The 20,382-nt window shown below is 38.3% G+C and overlaps 1 protein-coding gene across 1 annotated transcript; it reads right to left on the reverse strand.

The window, feature by feature from the left end:
• Nucleotides 1-394: 394 nt before the first annotated feature.
• Nucleotides 395-19,990, reverse strand: slc25a1b (slc25a1 solute carrier family 25 member 1b). The gene is made up of 9 exons (XM_080047216.1): nucleotides 19,610-19,990; nucleotides 10,985-11,092; nucleotides 8,515-8,614; nucleotides 7,907-8,045; nucleotides 6,912-6,996; nucleotides 5,922-6,026; nucleotides 3,972-4,087; nucleotides 3,465-3,538; nucleotides 395-2,649 (listed from the first exon to the last, which is right to left on the reverse strand). The coding sequence occupies exons 1-9, from the start codon at nucleotides 19,725-19,727 to the stop codon at nucleotides 2,535-2,537; spliced, it is 960 nt and encodes a 319-aa protein (XP_079903342.1). The 5' UTR covers nucleotides 19,728-19,990; the 3' UTR covers nucleotides 395-2,534.
• Nucleotides 19,991-20,382: the final 392 nt, after the last annotated feature.

Consider the following 20,382-nt stretch of genomic DNA (forward strand, 5'->3'; position numbering starts at 1 on the left):
AAGAGAAACATAGGGTTAAAAAAAACACTCTTTCTGCCTTCTCAGGCTAGGATGAACCGATTTGAATTTTTTTTGCACATTTATACTACATAGGATCTCAGAATTCAATACACCTTCATATTCAAACCGGTGAAGTAGGCCTTTAATAAACAAAGAATCTGAAATCTGCAAGAACATTCTAAACAACTCCTCCACCATGGAATGATATGGAAGGCACTGTTAAAGGTGCAGTCAGTGATTCTGAAAAATCGCTTGTTGTCAAAATCACTTTGTCAAAATCAGTGAATATCTCCTCATGATCCATAACCTGTCCGTACTGTGTGTGTGTGTGCTAATAATCAATGTTATTAACATACATTTACAGAGCCTAGGCTGTGTATTAACACTGTTTCCCCCCCCCCAGGCACACACAGTACAGACAGGTAGTGGATCGTGAGGAGATATTCACTGATTTTGACAAAAAGCCTCCAGAATCGCGGACTCCACCTTTAATGGCATTACTCAAACAGGCTTGTCTATGCAAAACAAAAAGGCAAAAATATTCATCCAAATATTAATAGTTATGAATTAGAAGAGATATAAACAACTAGGAATACTCAATAAACCCAAACACTGCCTGGAATCATAACGGCTGGCAAAACTGCAGTGTGTGTGTGTAACTGAGTTAATTATATTAAAAAATTAAAAGAAATCTGTAGTGACCAAGTACATACAACATTCAATCATTCGTAATCTCAAAAGATCTCACAATGAATCATACATTACATAGGCACTTTTTATAGCATAAATCTAGTGAGTTAATTTTAAACATCTCGGAAACTTAAAGAGGGGAATGCTCTTCTTTTACACCAGCTAAACCAATGTTTTTCGGGAATGTGCAATTCTAAATACATAGTAGGACTATGCAACATAATACAAAATATTATTAATAATAATAATAATGCATTTCTGTGGATACTACAATCTTGATGTATTGACGTTTAAGGCATTTAGTTCTTAATGTACCTGTAGCATTTGAAGCGTGTGACATTTGAATATAAACTCTTAAAAGGTGGAGTCAGAGATTCTGGAGAACGCTTGTTGTCAAAATCAGTGAATGTCTCCTCACTATTCGCTACCTGTCCGTACTGTGTGTGCTACCTACAGTGTCCCCCCTCCCCCCCCTTTGTGGACATACCAGTTTACAGAGCCTAGGCTGTGTATTAACACCCAATTTTTTTTCAGTGCACACACACACACACACTACACAGTACAGACAGGTAGCGGATCATGAGGAGATATTCACTGACTTTGACAAAAAGTGATTTTGACAACAAGCGTTCTCCAGAATCGCTGACTCCACCTTTAAGGTAAAAACAAATCTCAATGTTTTCAAATTAAAAAGGGCTTTAAAAAGTTTGTCGTCTGGTATAATCTTTCATTTTCAAGTATAAAATCTTTGTCTACAGTGTCTAAAAATCACATTATGTTGGGTCAGGTATCTGTTCTTTCTTTGATTAAGTACAAACAACGTTCGCGATGACTGAACTCGCTGCATGTGATCACGTTTAAATGCCACGTTCCTTTCCCTGAGCTCTTAAAAAGGTGGAGTCAGTGATTCTGGAGAAATCGTTGTCAAAAATCACTTTTTGTGCCAAATCAGTGAATATCTCCTCGCGATTCGCTACCTGTCCGTACTGTGTGTGCGCTGAAAAAAAAATCCAGTGTTAATACACAGCCTGGGCTCTGTAAACGCACACAGTACGGAAAGGTAATCAAATCGTGAGGAGGTATTCATTGACTTTGACAAAAAAGTGATTTTGACAACAAGCGTTCTCCAGAATCACTGACTCCACCTTTAAGGAATTTAAGAAAAGAGCAAGTGTAAGCAACGACCGCAATCTGGAGTTTTTTTTTCCCACTTGTAATAGCTGTGTGTTACAAACAAAACCAAGAACATACCGATCTCTCTCTCTCTCTCTCTCTCTCTCTCTCTCTCTCTCTCTCTCTCTCTCTCTCTCTCTCTGAAAATCACTTAGAGGTAGATATTAGAACCCTAGAAGCAGACATTTTAGAAGGACATTCTTTAAAAGGTGCACTATGTAACTTTTGGGTGTGTCAGTGAAGTGAACATTTTCTAAGGTATATTCACATAACTGAATAAACAAACTTTCCTCACAGGAAAATGTGATCCCTGTGAACACAGTTTGAAGTTAGAAGGCTTCCTGAAAAGTTACTGTTTCACTGTTGTTGTTGTTGTTGTTGTTGTTGTTTACAGCAGCAGGGCCCACAGTTTGGTTTAAAAACATATTCTAGCTTAACGTTTGGTTACGAGTTCCTCAAAATAATTTAGTTTTGATTTATGATGATAGAATTATTCAATACTAAGAATTACATGTAGAGTGAATATGTTTTAGTACACTTAACTGCAGGCTCTCAAAATGTAAACAAATCCCCCTCCCTTGAAACTGCACAGTGCACCTTTAAAGACTTGGGCATTGTTAGTCTAATGTGAATTGGCCTCATGTCCTTATGTTCTTTCTTGTCCGTTTTTTTCAGTCCGTCTTCCACACAACGTTTAGCACCTTGACAACTTCCTCGTAGATTATAAAGACTATGGCCACGTCCATACACACTCGACCCAGCCGAGGAACGGTACCTTTGTAGAACCTGAAATACACAAAAAAAAAGTATCGTGTGAAAATGCAATATAAGTCTAGACACTGTGGGAGAATAGGGTACATTTTTAATATTTTTTAAATATTTTTTTGGCATTTTCAAGCTTTTTTATTAGACAGTACAGAGTTGAAATGGGGAGACAGAGAGAGAGGGGGGGGATGACCTGCAGTAAAGGTCCACGGGTCGGATTCGAACCCGCGACCACTGCAACGAAGGCCGGAGCCAATATGGTACGCGCTCTATCCACTACGCCACCGGAGCGCCCAAATAGTGTACATTTTTTATATTTTTTTTAGATATTTGTTTAGGTATTTTAATTTTTTATTGAAAGTTGAGAGGAAAAAATAAAGAGTTGAAATGGGGAGAAAGAAGGGGATAACATGCAGTTAAGGTCCACGGGTCGGACTCGAACCTACGACCACTGCGACAAGGACTAAGCCAATATGGTACACGCTCTACCCACCACGCCACAAGGCAGCCATAACATTTTTTTACTTATAGACATCATTATAAAACTTTGACAGTTTAATACTTATTGTATAGAACAGATTTTGTTTTGTTTTTTACTCCATTTTACAAATCAAAAAATAAGATTTTCGAGTCTAAAAAATGCATTTTCAGCATGTTTATAAGAACAAAATGTATCATAAATCAGACAATTAACCACATATAAACAAATCCTTCTGTAATAACCTTCAGAATATTGCAAAGAAAATAAAGTTTTGTTGTTGCAAGTGACCCAGAAGTAGAGATTTTTGGTTCAGAGTATTGGGAAAAAAACTAATGTTGAGTTAAGGTCAACTTACGCTTTTGGTCCTTCGTGCTTCATCATCTTGGAGGCGCAGTCCCATGTGCTTTTGTACTTGTGAGCTTCAAGACCCTGTTTAAAAACAGAGATACATGTTTAACCTTTAATATAACAGGTTTATATGAAAGCCAGGCTAAAAAGTTGGTTTTCAGTTCACATTTAGAAGTACAGTATAAGTAGTTTCAGCTCCTCTGAGATATTTTGGGGCATATAAGTTACTCTGCTCATATGGTTAAAATAATGAGAATACTAGGCAAGGCAAGGCAAGGCAAGGCAAGTTTATTTATATAGCACAATTCAGACACAAGGCCATTCAAAGTGCTTTACAGGGGCAAGATTAAAATACACAATACACATTAGAAAAGCGAATGAATAAAACATTTAAAAGCGAATTAATAGAAATAGAACATTTAAATAAAATTAAAATTACAGGTTAAAATGGAAACAGAAAAGTGTTCAGACTAGAACTAGACTAGAAAGATGAACAATGTAATTCAGTCCCAACCTGCATCCTGGTCTTGATGACGTCCAGAGGAGTGTTTCCAAACACACTGACGGCTCCAGCCACAGCCCCAAACGATCCAGTTATCAGAGGGTTGATCGCTTTGTTTGGGTCGTCACCTTGGAATTAAAAAAACTAAATTATTTTGAGGAACCTGGAACCAAACGTAAGACGAGAATATGTCTGTATACTTAAAACTGTGGGCCCTGCTGCTGTAAACAACAACAACAGTGAAACAGTCATTTTTCAGGAAGCTTTCTAACTTCAAACAGTGTTCACAGGGATCACATTTTCGGTTATTCAGTTATGAGAATATTCGTTAGGAAATGTTCACTTTTCTGACACACCCAAAGTTACATAGAGCAACTTTTTGTAAGACGTATAACCAGAGGTGGGCAGAGTAGCCAAAAAATGTACTCAAGTAAAAGTAAGTTACTTTAAGATTATAATTACTCAAGTAGAAGTAAAAGTACTCATAAAAATTATTACTCGAGTAAGAGTAAAAAAGTATGCAGTGAAGAGACTACTCAAGTACTCAAGAGTACAAGTAGGCCTACTGAATTACTCCAGATTTATTTTTGAAATATACAGAGCAACACAAACGGTACAGAATAGACACGAACATAATATAAAACAGCAATGTTCAAATAAAGATATGTTAAATAACATAATTTTAAATAAAACAATAAATAAGGTATTTAAAAATCAAATGAATAACCCTTGAACTCAAACAATAATACATTAATTATCTGCCAAATTAAATACATCACCCTTCAAATAAAATGATAATAAATTAGGCTTGTCCAAAATTATATTAATTAAAACCAATACACTTATAACACTGTTGCAATTGTTTTGCACATACACATTTTAAAACAAATTCCTATATGTCACTGGCCCTGAGAAAATTATCTAGGTTGTGTTTAGCCCCAAAAATATAAAACACAAAATTAAACTTCGTTACACATCAAAACCTGCTGGCACACTCACTTAACGTATAGTGGCTGAACAAAGAGACCACTCTCAGACTCTCACACAGCCAGACTGGGGCATGCGAAGTGAGTAGGCTACAGGGAGAACAGGACGTGTCAAAAAAGAACAGTTTCTCTGTAATTGCGAGTGTGTGGGAGTCTGTGTTATATGCGTTTAACCTACATGGCACGGCCACGGACACAACATTGGTGCAGAACCGCAGCCTTTAAAAAAGTCCGCGGACATTGTTGAGCCCATGGTTGAGCCCTATGACAACATGACAACACTTGTCATGTGACTGAAGTGGCTGCATTTGATTGGCAAGCTTTTGTAATGTGGTTTTTATTGGTTGAAATAGTCACGTAGAGATGTTGGCTGAAGACGTCCCCGGGGAGAGAAATCATGAGAGAAATAGCTCTCGCATGTAATAAATAAAATATATAAAAAAATAAGGTAACGACCGTCACGTAGCCAAATGGAACGGCGTAAAAGTACCGTTCTTTCTTCAAATATTTACTCAAGTAAAAGTAAAAGTATGTTGCAATAAAACTACTCCTAAAATTACAATTTATTCAAAAAGTTACTCAAGTATTTGTAACGGAGTAAATGTAGCGCGTTACGACCCACCTCTGCGTATAACTACAGTGAGTGCACTGTATTTATTGATCCACACACACACAGACACAGACACAGACACAGACACAGACACACACACACACACACACACACACACACACACACACACACACACACACACACACACACACACACACACACACACACACACAGACACAGACACACAGGCACACACACAGACACACACACACACACAGACACAGACACACACACACACACACACACACACACACACACACACACACACACACACACACACACACACACACAGACACACAGGCACACACACACACACACACACACACACACACACACACACACACACAGACACACACACAGACACACCTTTGTACCAGTTCCTCAGTGACGTCATGACGTAGAAGCGGATGGCCTGGTTGGATCCTTGTTTCAACACGGTGGCTGTCAGTCCTTGGTAAGTTCCTTTCACTCCTAAAAAATATCATATCACACACATCAGTATTTTTAAAAATATCCAAAACCCGCAAAAACCTTCACACATAGATTAATAATAGTGAACTATCTCTAATGAGTAATGAGCCCGAGGAAGAATATTATAGTCTGAATAATAGAGCTCCCGAAAAAATTAAGAGACCAGTTAGGTTTTTTCTTAAATCTTCATCTCTACATTACTAATTGAAAATGCTCTTAATGACCAAACATTTATTGGAATTTGGTAGAAATGTTGTAAGTAGGTTATAATATAATAAAACCAAAATGTTCATTCTCCTCAAACATATGCCTATAAATAGTAAAACGAGAGACACTGAACATTTGGAGTGGACTTTTAATTATTTCCAGAGATGTAGATGCGATGACTCAAATAACAGACTCCCTGAATACTTGGGCTGCGTTCCAAATCGCTTTCTTTTTACTATTCTACATACCACAGCTGATCATAAAAAGTATGTAGTAAGCATGCAGTATACTACAATTGGGACGTACTTTTGCTTATTTATTTGGTCATAACATTGCGCCTTGAACTTGCCTTGTGCCTATATATTCATCGCATTGCTGGTTGTTTTCACTTGGAGGCTCAGTCCATGTAATGTTACTTCTGCTGCAGTGGATTGTGGGTCAGAATCACCCAAAAAGATGCTGATTTGAACACTAAAAAATCCTGACTAGATGTAGTCGGATATCAGGGTATTTTATCAGCATGCTGCATCTGACCACATGTATTGGGACACGCTAAATCTTTATCTATCCTACTAAATAGCAGGGAAGTATGGGGATTGGAATGCAGGCTCATTTCCTGCATGGCAAATATCATTATTGAACAGTAGATGGCAGTAAAAGGCAAACCCTTCCCCTTACCTTCAGTCCTTATGATCTCTCTCACACCGTGGTAGAAGCCCTTATACTTTGGGTTCGCTGAGGACTGGTCGTGGATGAATTTCACCTAAAATTAACAGAAGGGAACATTTAGAAATGTTACAAAAACAGAGGAATATTAGATTTATTTTATTTTTATTTTATTTTATTTTATTTTATTTTATTTTATTTTATTTTATTTTATTTTATTTTATTTTATTTTATTTTATTTTATTTTATTTTATTTTATTTTATTTTATTTTATTTTATTTTATTTTATTTTATTTTATTTTATTTTATTTTATTTTATTTAATTTAATTTAATTTAATTTAATTTAATTTAATTTAATTTAATTTAATTTAATTTTATTTTATTTTATTTTATTTTATTTTATTTTATTTTATTTTATTTTATTTTATTTTATTTTATTTTATTTTATTTTATTTTATTTTATTTTATTTTATTTTATTTTATTTTTTATTTTAAATAAATTAAAAAGTTAATCCCATGTGTAAGTGTATAGTATGATTGAGTGGCAAGACGTGTTTAAAAAATTTAGATATATGTGTATTTACTGTCTTGTGGATGAGTCAATAGTCAATAGTTAGCTTTCCATGATCATATAAACTATATAAGGTCGGTAATGTCAGTGTTGTGTTTGTCATGCTGCATCCCACTGGCCTAAAAAAAAGTAATTAAAGCTGGGGTATGTGATTTCTGATTGGTCAAAGTTAACATGAGCTGTACACTTTGACCAATCAGAGCGAGGCTCCGATTCTCTGTTCTTATTGGCTGTTGGGACTGTCCATTCACTTTGGCACGACTTTGTTGGTGTAGAGCGTGTCAGGGAGGGACCATAGGGGAGGGACCAAAGAGAACAAGAGGAGCAGGTTGAGGTATTTGGATTCGAATCTCTATCCCAACTGCCATTTTCTCCCCAAATCCTCCATCCCATCTTTAAAGTATTAAAAATGTTTAATTATAAAATTGTTTGTACCTTTACTGTTTCCATGGGACAGACCACCACTATAGCCTCAGCGACTCCAGCTCCCAGTCCACACATGAAGCCTTTCTTACTGTCCAGTTTACCGTTCTCATCCCTCATCTTATTACTGAGGAACTCAAACACTCCAAATCTGAGGAGAAGAAAAAGTAAGATTAATTACACATAATAGACATTCATTGTTACCACTGACTTTCTAAAAAGGCAACATTTTTCTAAGTGATTTTTCTTTTTATCGTTTAAAGCTGGTGTATGTGATTTCTGATTGGTCAAAGTTAACATGAGCTGTACACTTTGACCAATCTGAGCGAGGCTCCGATTCTCTGTTCTTATTGGCTGTTGGGACTATCCATTCACTTTGGCACGACTTTGTTTGTGTAGAGCGTGTCAGGGAGGGACCATAGGGGGAGGGACCAAAGAGAACAAGTGGAGCGGTTGATGTATTTGGGTTCGAATCTCTATCCCAACTGCCATTTTCTCCCCAAATCCTCCACCCCAGCTTTAATATATATTTCATTTTTTTTGACATGTCTGAACTAGATTTATTTATTTATTCATTGATACATTGACTGTGGTGTGTGAGGTTAGCGGTGTTTCATTACCTGACAGCAGCTTTGGGTATAGAGCCGTAGAGCAGAGAGCTGAGCCCTCGATACAGACCACGCACGCCATGACCATTCACTGTCTGCTTCACACAGTCACCTGAGAGAGAGAGAGACAGAGAGAGACAGACAGACAGACAGACAGACAGACAGACAGACAGACAGACAGACAGACAGACAGAGAGAGAGACAGAGAGAGAGAGGGGGGATGCAATAATTAGATATTAAAGAATGCATTTAACAAGACAATGATTTCTTTCACCAGTCAAAAAAAATTCAAATCTAAAAAAAAAAATCCAGAATTCACAGCCCAGACTCTCAGTTCCCAGAGCCTACGCTGTGTATCAACACCAGATTTGTACAGGCAAGAAGCGAATTGTGAGGAGATATTCACTGATTTTGACAACAAGCATTCTACAAATTCACTGACTCCATCCACCTTTAAAGGGTTAAAATATTTCTAGGTCAAGCTCATGTGTTTTCCTATTTTTTTTTTTTTTTTGCAGGAGGCTCGTAATCTCGAATCTCCGCAAACACGCGGCGCTCTATGCCAAAGTTCACAAGCTTTCCTCGAAACAGGACAGATAACAAAGACTAACAAACTAACTACGCAAATACAACACTGTCTGAATGTACTACGGTTTACTATTACCCAATAGGGGAATCTATCCTTTCCTTTCTGTACTTTAGACCCTTACAGATGCATTTAAAAAGGTGATAATTGAGACAGTTGCTGATTAGATCCATATCATTAAATCAAAAACTGCTTTGAAGTGTTGTATGATGTGTACCACTACCACCATGTATACTTAGTCATATACACACACACACACACACACACACACACACACACACACACACACACACACACACACACACACACACACACACACACACACACACACACACACACACACACACACACACCTAGATGTGTACAGACAGCATGTATACTTAGTCATATACTATAATCATTCATTTTCTAGTGTTTTGGTCAGGCCATTATAACCAAGCTGATCTAATGGAATGGAATTAAGGTTATGGTACTTCTATCTATCCATCTATTTATCTATATTTAATTTTATGTTATCTCTAAAAAGGTGGAATTTATGGCGGAGTTATTGTTTTGGATTGCATTGGATTTTAAAAAGGTCTAGATCAGGGGTCACCAACCTTTTTGAACCAGAGGGCTACTTCATGGGTACTGAGTCATACGAAGGGCACCCAGTTTGATACACTCTTCTGAAATAACAAATTTGCTCAGTTTTCCTTTAGTTATATATTATCATTAATGATTAATGATATTCATCTATGTGAAGACACTGATCATGTTAAAGATTTCTCACAATAATGATCAACAATGACTTACAAAAGGTGGGAAACAGATTATTATGCGATTTTTTTAGAACAGGCCTGAGGGCGCCTTATATGGTCCTTGTGGGCTACCTGGTGCCCGCGGGCACTGTGTTGGTGACCCCTGGTCTAGAGTGTAGTTGCATTGTCATCACCACACATTATAATAGCAATCTTTGGGGGAGAAATAAAATGTTCTCCATTTTATCTTATCTTATATTTAAAGGTGCAGTGTCTAATATGACATCATCAAGAAAGTTCTACAAAGTTCTAGAATGCAACGCTCCCTGGGTAACCCCAACCCTTTCGAATAATAACAGAAGCTACAGTGGCCTTCAAGGACAAGAACAATTCTAAATTCTAAACAATGTACCTGATGACATTCCAACTATGACACTTTCAAGATGGCGGCACTAGGCCTTGGTTCAAAATATTAAGAAATATGGACATATATGAGACCCTTTCTAAGGTAAAAAATAATAATTCAAAACATTTTTTCAGCTATTATGCACTAAATTAAATGTACTTATGGATATTATAATTACTTTCTACAAAATCTGCTAGGAAATAAAACCCAAAATTCTACACACTGCAGGTTTAAAAGTTGGAATTTATGTCTGAGTTATTGTTTTTGATCATATTAGATTCTACTGGCATACCCATTAAAAAACCTTAAAGTGACCACATGGAGTAGTTGTTTAGTATTATTACCACATGTTATAATATAGTATCGCCAATTGTATAGATAGATTGTATAGAGATTATATGGAATACAAGAAGCGAATATAATAAATATTTTTATTTGTTTTACTATGGAAAAGGGGTAGGATTAAATGAGTGTATACTTCTTCCTGCTCCTTTTCAGGCATATCACATCAATACAGATCATTTGTTTTCTTTTTTTTTCTTTTTGTGAAGTCATTTAAACATACATTTTGTTTATTGTATTTTTATGCTTTTCATTTTGTTTTGTATTGTTTTTGATATGTCTGAAATAAAATAAAACTAAATGAAAGCTTCACAACAAAAAATTATGATAAAAAGTTAGGGGGGGAAAAAATGATTTAAACAAAATGAATGAACAAATCAGACCGTGTGCATTATAATATATACTGACCGATGCCTTTGTATTTGGGCGGGTTGGCTTTCTCGTCGAGCTGCAGCTGTGTCTTCACGTACTCTGTGGGGAATGTGATGCAGATCTCAATGCCTCCAGCGATCCCACCTGGAACAACAAGATGGTAAATGGTAAATGGACTCCTCTTATACAGCTCTTTTCCCTGGTTTTTCACAGACTCAAAGCGCTTTACATTGTTTTGTACACATTCACCTAATCACACACACATTCATACACCGATAGCAGCAGCAGCAGCTACCACGCAGGGTGCAAGCTAACTATCAGGAGCAATTGGGGGTTCAAAGTCTTGCCCAAGGACACTTGGACATGTGGCGGGGAGGCGGGGGATCGAACCACTGACCCTGCACTCCAGTGGCCGACCGCCCTACACACTTCGCCAATCGCCACAGCCCAAGAGAGAAGAGAGAAACACTGTGTTAGAGATCGCAGCAAAGACAAAATAACATTTCAAATGCTTTTCATTGACACAACTCAAGTGCTTTTCAAGGGAGAAACAAGCATTCATTGTAAAACTGCGACCACACTCCAAACTATTACAGGCAGCAAATAACTACAACCAGTTATTGGAAAAATAATTGATCTAATCTACATAACAGATGCAAATGTGTGCCACAATAATGCATGGACTCGTCAACGAGAATATACAAAATTATATACTTTTACTCTCACGGTAGTTCCACAATATTCCCCAAGTATTTTTTTCACAATGAAAATAGATGACAATAAAAGTGTATTTATCTTGCATATTTCATTGGAAAATATACAGTGCAATGTGCTTCACAAACTAAAAATAGTGTAATTTTAAACAAAAACAGCAAATAAATTAATAAAAAATAGATTAAATTATGGTTTAATTTAAAATTAAATAAACGGTGAATAAATGGTAAATTTGACTGTATGTGGGCTCAAATACAGATAAAAGATTGGAGGTAAAAACAAGCTTTGGTATATATATATCTTTATATTTTAAAGGTTGTGAAGAAGCTGTACATTAGTGATACCCAGGCCTGCAGCCCACACAAATGGCTGGGCCCCTGAAAACCTCCAGTCAATGGGCCCCCCTTACCCATTACTCCTATCAACAATGAGTGTGAGTGTGCTAATCCCTCAATAAACACATACATGTATTTGTAGAGAGACTAACTATCTTATCAACCAGGGACTTGCAGGGACAGCTGGGAGAGCAAGGGCTCATTAATATTTTAAAATAGTAGCACATTTCTGACTTAGCCCAACATACCTACCAATATTTTGATTCCCTTACACTCACACAATTGTTTAACAGATCAACAGATCCCTACAAAATAATCAGTTCACACAGAGACAGTGTTCTTCTTCAGTATTCACCAAAGCAAACAGTTTTTTCACAATTTGCACGTTTTCTATGCTACTAGTTTCTGGTAAGATACATTTACACTAATTGACTGCACCAAATATTGCACTTTTTTGTATTTCTGCACATGACATTAAATCATTTGAAATATGTTGGTGGTATTGTTGAAATAAATAACACTTAAACAACATCAACAACAAATTCTTCACACACAAATGAAAAAAGGCGGTTCTCTATATGAATAACCAAACCAACCTACCCTCAAAACTATAAAGTTGGCCTATGTTTGGTTGCAACATTTAGGCTTAGTTAATTCTCCTCTCATCACTGCAAAAGCACTGAAATCATTACAAAAAAAGTTCTTAATCTTTGAACTCAAATCTGTTCCTTCAATTATTTCCAACTTCTTTGTGCCTTGTGTCTTTCTTTGCATTGAGAACTTTTTTAGGTCTATTTAAATTTTAAAGTTTTAGAAACAGTACAGAAAGCAGGACCTTGGTGGTTACGGCAATAATTAAAACAGGATGATGCTGCTCGTCAGCTTCATTGTGGTCTGGCCCGGCTGGTTGGTCAATTGGCGAGGTTTCTGAAAAACTGGTCAGACTTGGCTGGTCGTGTCAACCTGAAGACTTATGTCAAAGCCTTTAGAAGGTATAGTCCCCAAAGGGAAATTCTTTTTCACAAAAATGTGCGTTAGGTGGAGAGAGAATTTAAACCTGTTTGTAGACTAAGGAAAATTACAGAGTAACTAATGTAGAGGAACTACAAAAGGTACCCAACCTGTTTCTTCATGGGGTCCAAATACATTTCACAACGACACCCAGACACAAGTAGCAGGAGGGCCTACATGTGTTTTCCGTGAGCAGGAACGACTCAGTAAATATAATCCAGACAAAACTGTTTAATATCAAAACCCAATCTTGTCACCATTTGGCACAGAAAGGGTTTATAGGATGGATTATGTTTGAAACAGTTACACTCCGCTGTGCTCAATCTGAAACATTTTGAACATTTCTGCTTTTCTGCTGCTTTTTAAATGGCCTTAAGCGGAGCCGCGGCTCTGTGTAAACACCCAACTTTGAATAGATATTGACATAAATATCTAAAAATAAAGTTTAGCTTAGTTAGGTTCTTGGCTTCCAAAGACCATGGGCCCCCCAAGTGGCTGGGCCCTAGAAAGCCTTCCCACTTTCTACCCCTTTTGGGCGGCCCTGGTGATACCCAGAGGGAATTTGCTATGTGTACTGTATATACAGCTCTGGAAAAAATGAAGAGACATGTTTGGAATTTTCTTCAATCTTCATCTCTACATTACATAATGGAAATGCTCTTTAATGACAATATTTTTGGGGTGAATTTGGTAGAAATGTTGTCAGTAGTTTGTAGAATAAAACCAAACTGTTCATTCTACTCAAACTTGTGCCTTTAAATAGAAAAACAAGAGACACTGAACATTTGGAGTGGTCTCTTAATTCTTTCCAGAGCTGTGTATGTGCTGTAGCCGAGAGTATTTACTCAACTGAGCAATTCCACCTTAAAACCCGCTGTCACACATCTGCCGTTCAACAGCAAACACTCAGGCTGCAAGCTGATTGGCTCAGCTGACCTCGGTGTGATCCTGCCAATGGATACTCCCCCTGGCCCCACACCAGCTCAAAGGGTGTGTGTGTGCGTGTCTGTCTGTGTGTGTGTGTGTGTGTGTGTGTGTGTGTGTGTGTGTGTGTGTGTGTGTGTGTGTGTGTGTGTGTGTGTGTGTGTGTGTGTCTGTGTGTGTGTGTGTGTGTGTGTGTGTGTGTGTGTGTCTCTGTCTGTGTGTTCTTGTACAACTATTTTTGTGAGAACCAACTTGAGTTTTATACCTTAAAGGGCTGTTTGAGGGTTAACACTAGGTTTTAAGGTTCAAGTATGAATAAGGTTGATGTTAGGGTTAGAGTTAGAGTAAGGGTTGGGGTTGGGGCATTTAGTTTTGATGGTTAGGGTTAGGGTTAGGGGCTAGGGAATGCATCGTGTCAATGAATGTCCTCACAAGTATAGCCGTACGAACGTGTGTGTGTGTGTGTGTGTGTGTGTGTGTGTGTGTGTGTGTGTGTGTGTGTGTGTGTGTGTGGCCTTCAGAGCACATACTGTTCATCACATTTTGCCCTGCAGCAACACAGTCTGACGCCTCTGACATGCTGAGAAGTGACAAGAAAAAGTTTGCAAGAACACTTTGTGTGCGGGTTTTTAAGGCGCAGTAATGTTTCTACAGTAGCACAGAACGGACAAACTTAACGGCCTTACACGTTTTTATATATAGTGGGCGTCCTGGGGAAATGCACCTGTTGGAAGACCAAGAAGAAGAAGTACTATAGAATAAATAACTAAATACATCTTCACCTCATCACTTGATATTGTGGGGAAAAAAAGACTTGAGGCAGTGGTGGATGATGCCATCTTTAGTAACTATAGCTTCTTGTCCTTGAAGGCCACCGTAGCTTCTGTACATTCTACCAAACGTGAGGGATAGACAGACATGGAGCGTTGCAATCTAGAATCTATCTCACCACTACAAGATGCCAAAATACACCTTTACTACACACTGCAACTTTAATTCCAAGAGTAACTTATCGAACTAACATCCACACTTCTACTCAAATTTTCCCAGTATCAAACAGCTCTACATTTTCGCAGACAGAAGACTGAAACATAAAAAAAATTCTCATATCCCCCCCCCCTCATTAATTTGTTTTTTCTCTACTGGTGGTGGCATTGAAACACACAGTAGCATGCTTACATCCTGAACAGTACATTTAAGTGGTTCAAATATGCGGAAAGCTTAAATTGCCCCCCACACCATCTATTAAAAAGGGTTCTTTGTTGATGCCCTTTAACGTGCATTCATCCGTCAAACCAAAATGCCATGCGGAGAAAATCCAACACACCGGCGCTTTTCATAGCCTGCACACTCACACACACATGCTGCTCCAGTCTAGCATTAGCAATCACAAGAAATCAGTTGTAATCACTGTTTTAAAAACAGCAATATTATCTACTGTATATGTGGCTGGTGCAGGAAAATAATGATTGTGGAGTCAGTTCTGGAGAACATTTGAAAATCAGTGAATATTTCGTCATGATCGACGGCTACCCGTGAGTATTGGGTGATTAACTGCGTTAATATATACAAAGCCTAGTCTCTGTAAACAGGCATGTTGCTAGCTACAGTGGCCCCCTTCGTTAACATACCCTTTACCAGTTAAGTGTGTGTGTTTATGTGTGTGTGTGTGTGTGTGTGTGTGTGTGTGTGTGTGTGTGTGTGTGTGTGTTACTAGGCTGTGTATTAAAAAACACTGTATTTTTTTTTTTTCAGTGGACGGACACACAGTACGGACACGTAGCGGATCTTTATGAGATATTCACTAATTTTGACAAAAAGCGTTCTCCAGAATCACTGACTGCACTCACACACATGCTGCTTGAGTCTAGCATTTGCAATCTCAAGAATACACATTCGCATGTATGGACAAGGACAAAAATTAACGTTACACGAAGGAAAAATGTCCACACAACAGCTTACAAGCTCCCAAGACAATTTAAATATGGACTCAGCAATTCTGGAGAACGCTTGTTGTCAAAATCACTTGTTGTCAAAATCAGTGAATATCTCCTCATGATCCGCTACCTGTCTGTACTGTGTGTGCACTGAAAAAATAAAAATAAATTTTAACACACAGCCTAGGCTCTGTAAACTGATATGTAGACAAAACAGGCCCACTGTAGCTAGAAACATGCCAATTTTCAGAGCGTATAAGCTATGTATTAATACCAGCCTTTTTTCTCACCAGAGGAGATATTCACTGATTTTGACTAAAAGCGATTTTGACTAAAAGCGATTTTGACAAAAAGCGTTCTCTAGAGTCACTGACTGCACCTTTAAGCTTGAATCAAAACAACACTTCATCGTCATAATAAACAGCAAACGATCCTCCGCGGCGTCTTATACCTGTTTCATGTCTTCGTACATTCACAATCTGGAAAGAGATCAAAGAACCAGTTTGTCCAGTCCAACAAGTACGGACAGTTGAGAAGGTATTTTGATAGATACTAAGTTGCAGCACCTGCACAAGGCTTTGAAATAAAAGGTCCCCCCCCCCCCCCCCCCCCGGCCCTTTCCCAAAAATGTTCTGTTTTCTTTCCTTCTACAGAGCACTAGCCTAACGGGTCTTTTTCTCTGGTAGATATATAGTCCTTTTAAGACTCTTTCGAACTGCAAAATCTCCCCAAAAAAATTTTAATGCAAAGAGTTTAGGTGATTTTTTTCTCTCTCTTCTCTTTCTTTTTCTTAAAACATATATTTTTTTTAAATGCTGTCATATCAATACTCAAACAGACTCCTTCAGCCAGTTACATATCCTACTAGGCCTTCCTCTTAATAAACAATGGAATACTCTTTAAGATTTACTTTGGATGAATGAATGTGGAGACTGAGAGAGCAGGGAGCTTCCGAGTCATGGTTAATGTCTGAATGTCTGTGTGAAAGGACTTCAGTCAAGATGTGATGTAATGTGAGGGGCGCTCCGGTGGTGTAGTGGATAGAGCGCGTACCATATTGGCTCCGGCCATCATTGCAGTGGTCACGGGTTCAAATCCGACCCGTGGACCTTTACTGCAGGTCATCCCCCCTCTCTCTCTCTGTCTCCCCATTTCAACTCTATACTGTCTAATTCCAAAAAATAATCTAAAAAAAGAAGATTTGATGTGAGTAGCCTACGTTTTGGGCCGCAGAGCTACAAAGTTAGCGTATTCTGACCATAGCGGACAATTTTTTATGTAACGTAACTTAAGCAATAAAAGCATTTCTAAATTAATTCAAACTAATTTAAACCAACCCATGAATAAGGCCGGGGCATAATGTTGAGCGAAAGAACGGGTCACTCATCTAAAAAAATTTAAAAAATCAGTCAGTGTGTGTAATTTCAGACCAACATTGACCAATCTGTGCTCCTTTTTGCAAAGAAAATACTGATGTGAAGTTGTTACAGGCTGGTGATTGTGAGTGTGAGTGTGACTGTGTGTGTGTGTGTGTGTGGTGTGTGTGTGAGTGTGTGTGTGTGTGTGTGGAGGCAAACAGAGCAATGTGCTTTGTCATCGTGGCTCATCCATCTGAACATAGAGCTATTTGGGCCTCTGAATGCACAGTCTAAAAGGTCAACAGGTCAACAGTCAGAACAGCAAACAAACAGCTGACACTATTGTAGTAATTTACACCAACTAATGACGCTTCTAAAAAAGGTGGAGACAGCGATTTTAGAGAATTCTTGTATTCAAAATGAGTGAATATCTCCTCACAATCCACTCTCTGTAAGTACTGTGTGTGCTGAAAAATAACCAGTGTTGATACCTACTATCTATATGGTTAATAATACCAATACACATCATATTCATAGGCTCTCTAAATGGGTATGTCAACAAAGGGTGCCCACTGTATCTAGCAACATGCTCCCGTTTACAGAGCCTAGGCTGTGTATAATTGAAGACCAGATTTTTTTGTTCTTCCAACGTGCACACACAGTACAGACAGGTAGCGGAACGTGAGGAGACATTCAGTGATTTTGACAAAAAGTGATTTTAACAACAAGCGTTGTCCATAATCTCTCTCTTTTAACCTTTATTTAAATACAGATAAATCCCATTGAGACCGGAGACTCTTTTTCAAGGGAGACCTGGCTGTTCCCATTCCCACGTTACCATTCACACACACATTCATACACCGATAGCAGGCAAACTATCGACATTCACACGAGGCAAGGTGGATGAAGTGTCTCGCCCAAGGACACAACAACCATGACACAAGTGGCAGGGCGGGGATCGAACCACCAACCCTTCGATCATTGGCCGACCCACTCTACCAACTGAGCCACAGTCACCCCATCACTGACTCCACCTTAGATGTTAAAACGTGCTGCAGTTGTAACGTGGCTGTCAGGCTGTCGATGATGCAACGTTTAGCCAGTAATGATTTGCCCTGAAGGAACGAAGTCTCTGTCAAGTTTGAGAGGCTTGTCAATTATTTACTAATGACAGAGTTCATGACTTCTTTTTTCAACATGGGATTAAAGACCTTCTTCACCGGTGGGAATATGAAGGTGTATTGAACTCTGAGATCCTATGTAGTATAAATGTGCAAAACATTTTTGAAATCGGTTCATCCTAGCCTGAGAAAAGGCAGAAAGAGTGTTTTATGGTCTCACTGTTTAACCCTATACATTTTACCACGTGTGACATCACACATCGTAAAATGTAGGGTTAGGATTGACAGGACAGTTTGGCCAAGGGAAGACTGATGAAAGACCAAGGGAAGGAACACCTCATTCATTATATTATAACAGCGATTTCACAGTGATAGAAGGCCGGTTCCGTATGGGTGAAGTATTCCTTTAAGTTTAAAAAGGTCCAAAAACGATTGAATTTAATTTCATCAGACTGTCTGACCCGCCGAACCCAGGCCAAGAAACTAACTCATCTTGTGCAGAGGAGATACTGTAATCTGAACTAGAGTTTAGCAATGAATCTAGTGAGAAATTGTCACAAATTATTGACTTAATTTATTTATATGTCAAAATGATGTCCAACTCTTTCAAAAGATCTCAAGACACTCTTGGTATCTTAAAAATAATGACAAACGTTCTAACAAATGTATAATTTAGTAGGCTACTCCAAAATAATGCAAAATGTTCTCAAAATAGTGAGAAAAGCTTCCAAAATATGGACTTACTATTGCATAATAAAGATGTTGTACTTCAAATAAAGTGTCTTTGATAAATACATAATATTTCAAAATAAGGATTTAAGTTCTCCAAACAAGGACTTATATCTCAACATATTGACTTAGCATCTGAGGATAAAACTGAATACATCAAAATAATGAATTAGTCTCTAAAAATAATTGAGAAACTCTCAAAGTAGCCCATACAGTAATAGCCTACTTTATGAAGAGGAGAGACAGTGTACCTTTAAGAGACAGCTCAGCATAATGCATTGAACTATCACCTACCCTACTAGTACCTTCCCCATTCTGTAGCATTAACAATAACCCTTTCCTTTGCATATTATAAGTGCAATTTCTCAGCTAACTTTACTGCAGCCACGTCATATACATGGTCACATCTGTACGCTACAACACACACTAGCTCAAAGTTGTAAACAAGTTGAGGAGCCGCCTGTCTATGCGCGCGTGCAAGAGATGCTACTACACATGATCGAAAGTACCACAAACTTTGTATTAATCTTACCTGCAAGAATCGCCTTTCCAGGGTGAGTTAGTTTAGGCTTCCCCGCCGATGGAGTTGCTGCAGCCGCCAAACAGTGCGGTCTGTAAAACGGGCTGACGAATCTAGGTTGTCCAGCCATGGTTGCAGCAGCGATATTACGAAAAACTTTTCAGAGTTTTTTTTTACTGTCAAAACGGACGTGGTAGATACAGCTTCGAGCCCTCATGCAATGTGTGCAGTGCTGCTGTGTGTGTGCACGAGCCAACAGAGTGCACACACATTCACAGGCTAGGCGGGCGGTGTTGTTGGACCATTGGACTTTAGCCGCTAGCTGCTGATCTAGAGTTTTGATAAATAATTAGAAAATGTCTGTGGACTTTTAACAGTGGTGGTTCGGCTTCTCTTCCCTCCACCGTGGCACAGATACACAGAGAAGGCTGGGCTGATAGCGTCGAGTCACTCAGTGGTTGGTTGGTTCAGGGCGGGGCCGAGCTACACACACACACACACACCATGACACACACACACACACCAACACACAAAATCCATAGACCCACACGACACCACGACAAACGCCATGTTTGTCACCAGTTTTTAAGGTGGACCGGAGAGATTTTCGTTATCCGCCGGTGTGGCATCACGGTCCACTTTAAATGCGACAGCATCATACTTGTGTAAAAAAGGTAAAACAATAAAATAACAACCAACAACCAATTCGACCAAATTATCCAATACAATTGTAAAAATTAAATGAAATAGACCGAAATAAAATGTAAATAAATATATATGTGTAA

Source organism: Ammodytes marinus, assembly GCF_949987685.1.
Source record: "Ammodytes marinus genome assembly, chromosome: 18".
In the NCBI taxonomy this organism is placed as follows: domain Eukaryota; kingdom Metazoa; phylum Chordata; class Actinopteri; order Uranoscopiformes; family Ammodytidae; genus Ammodytes; species Ammodytes marinus.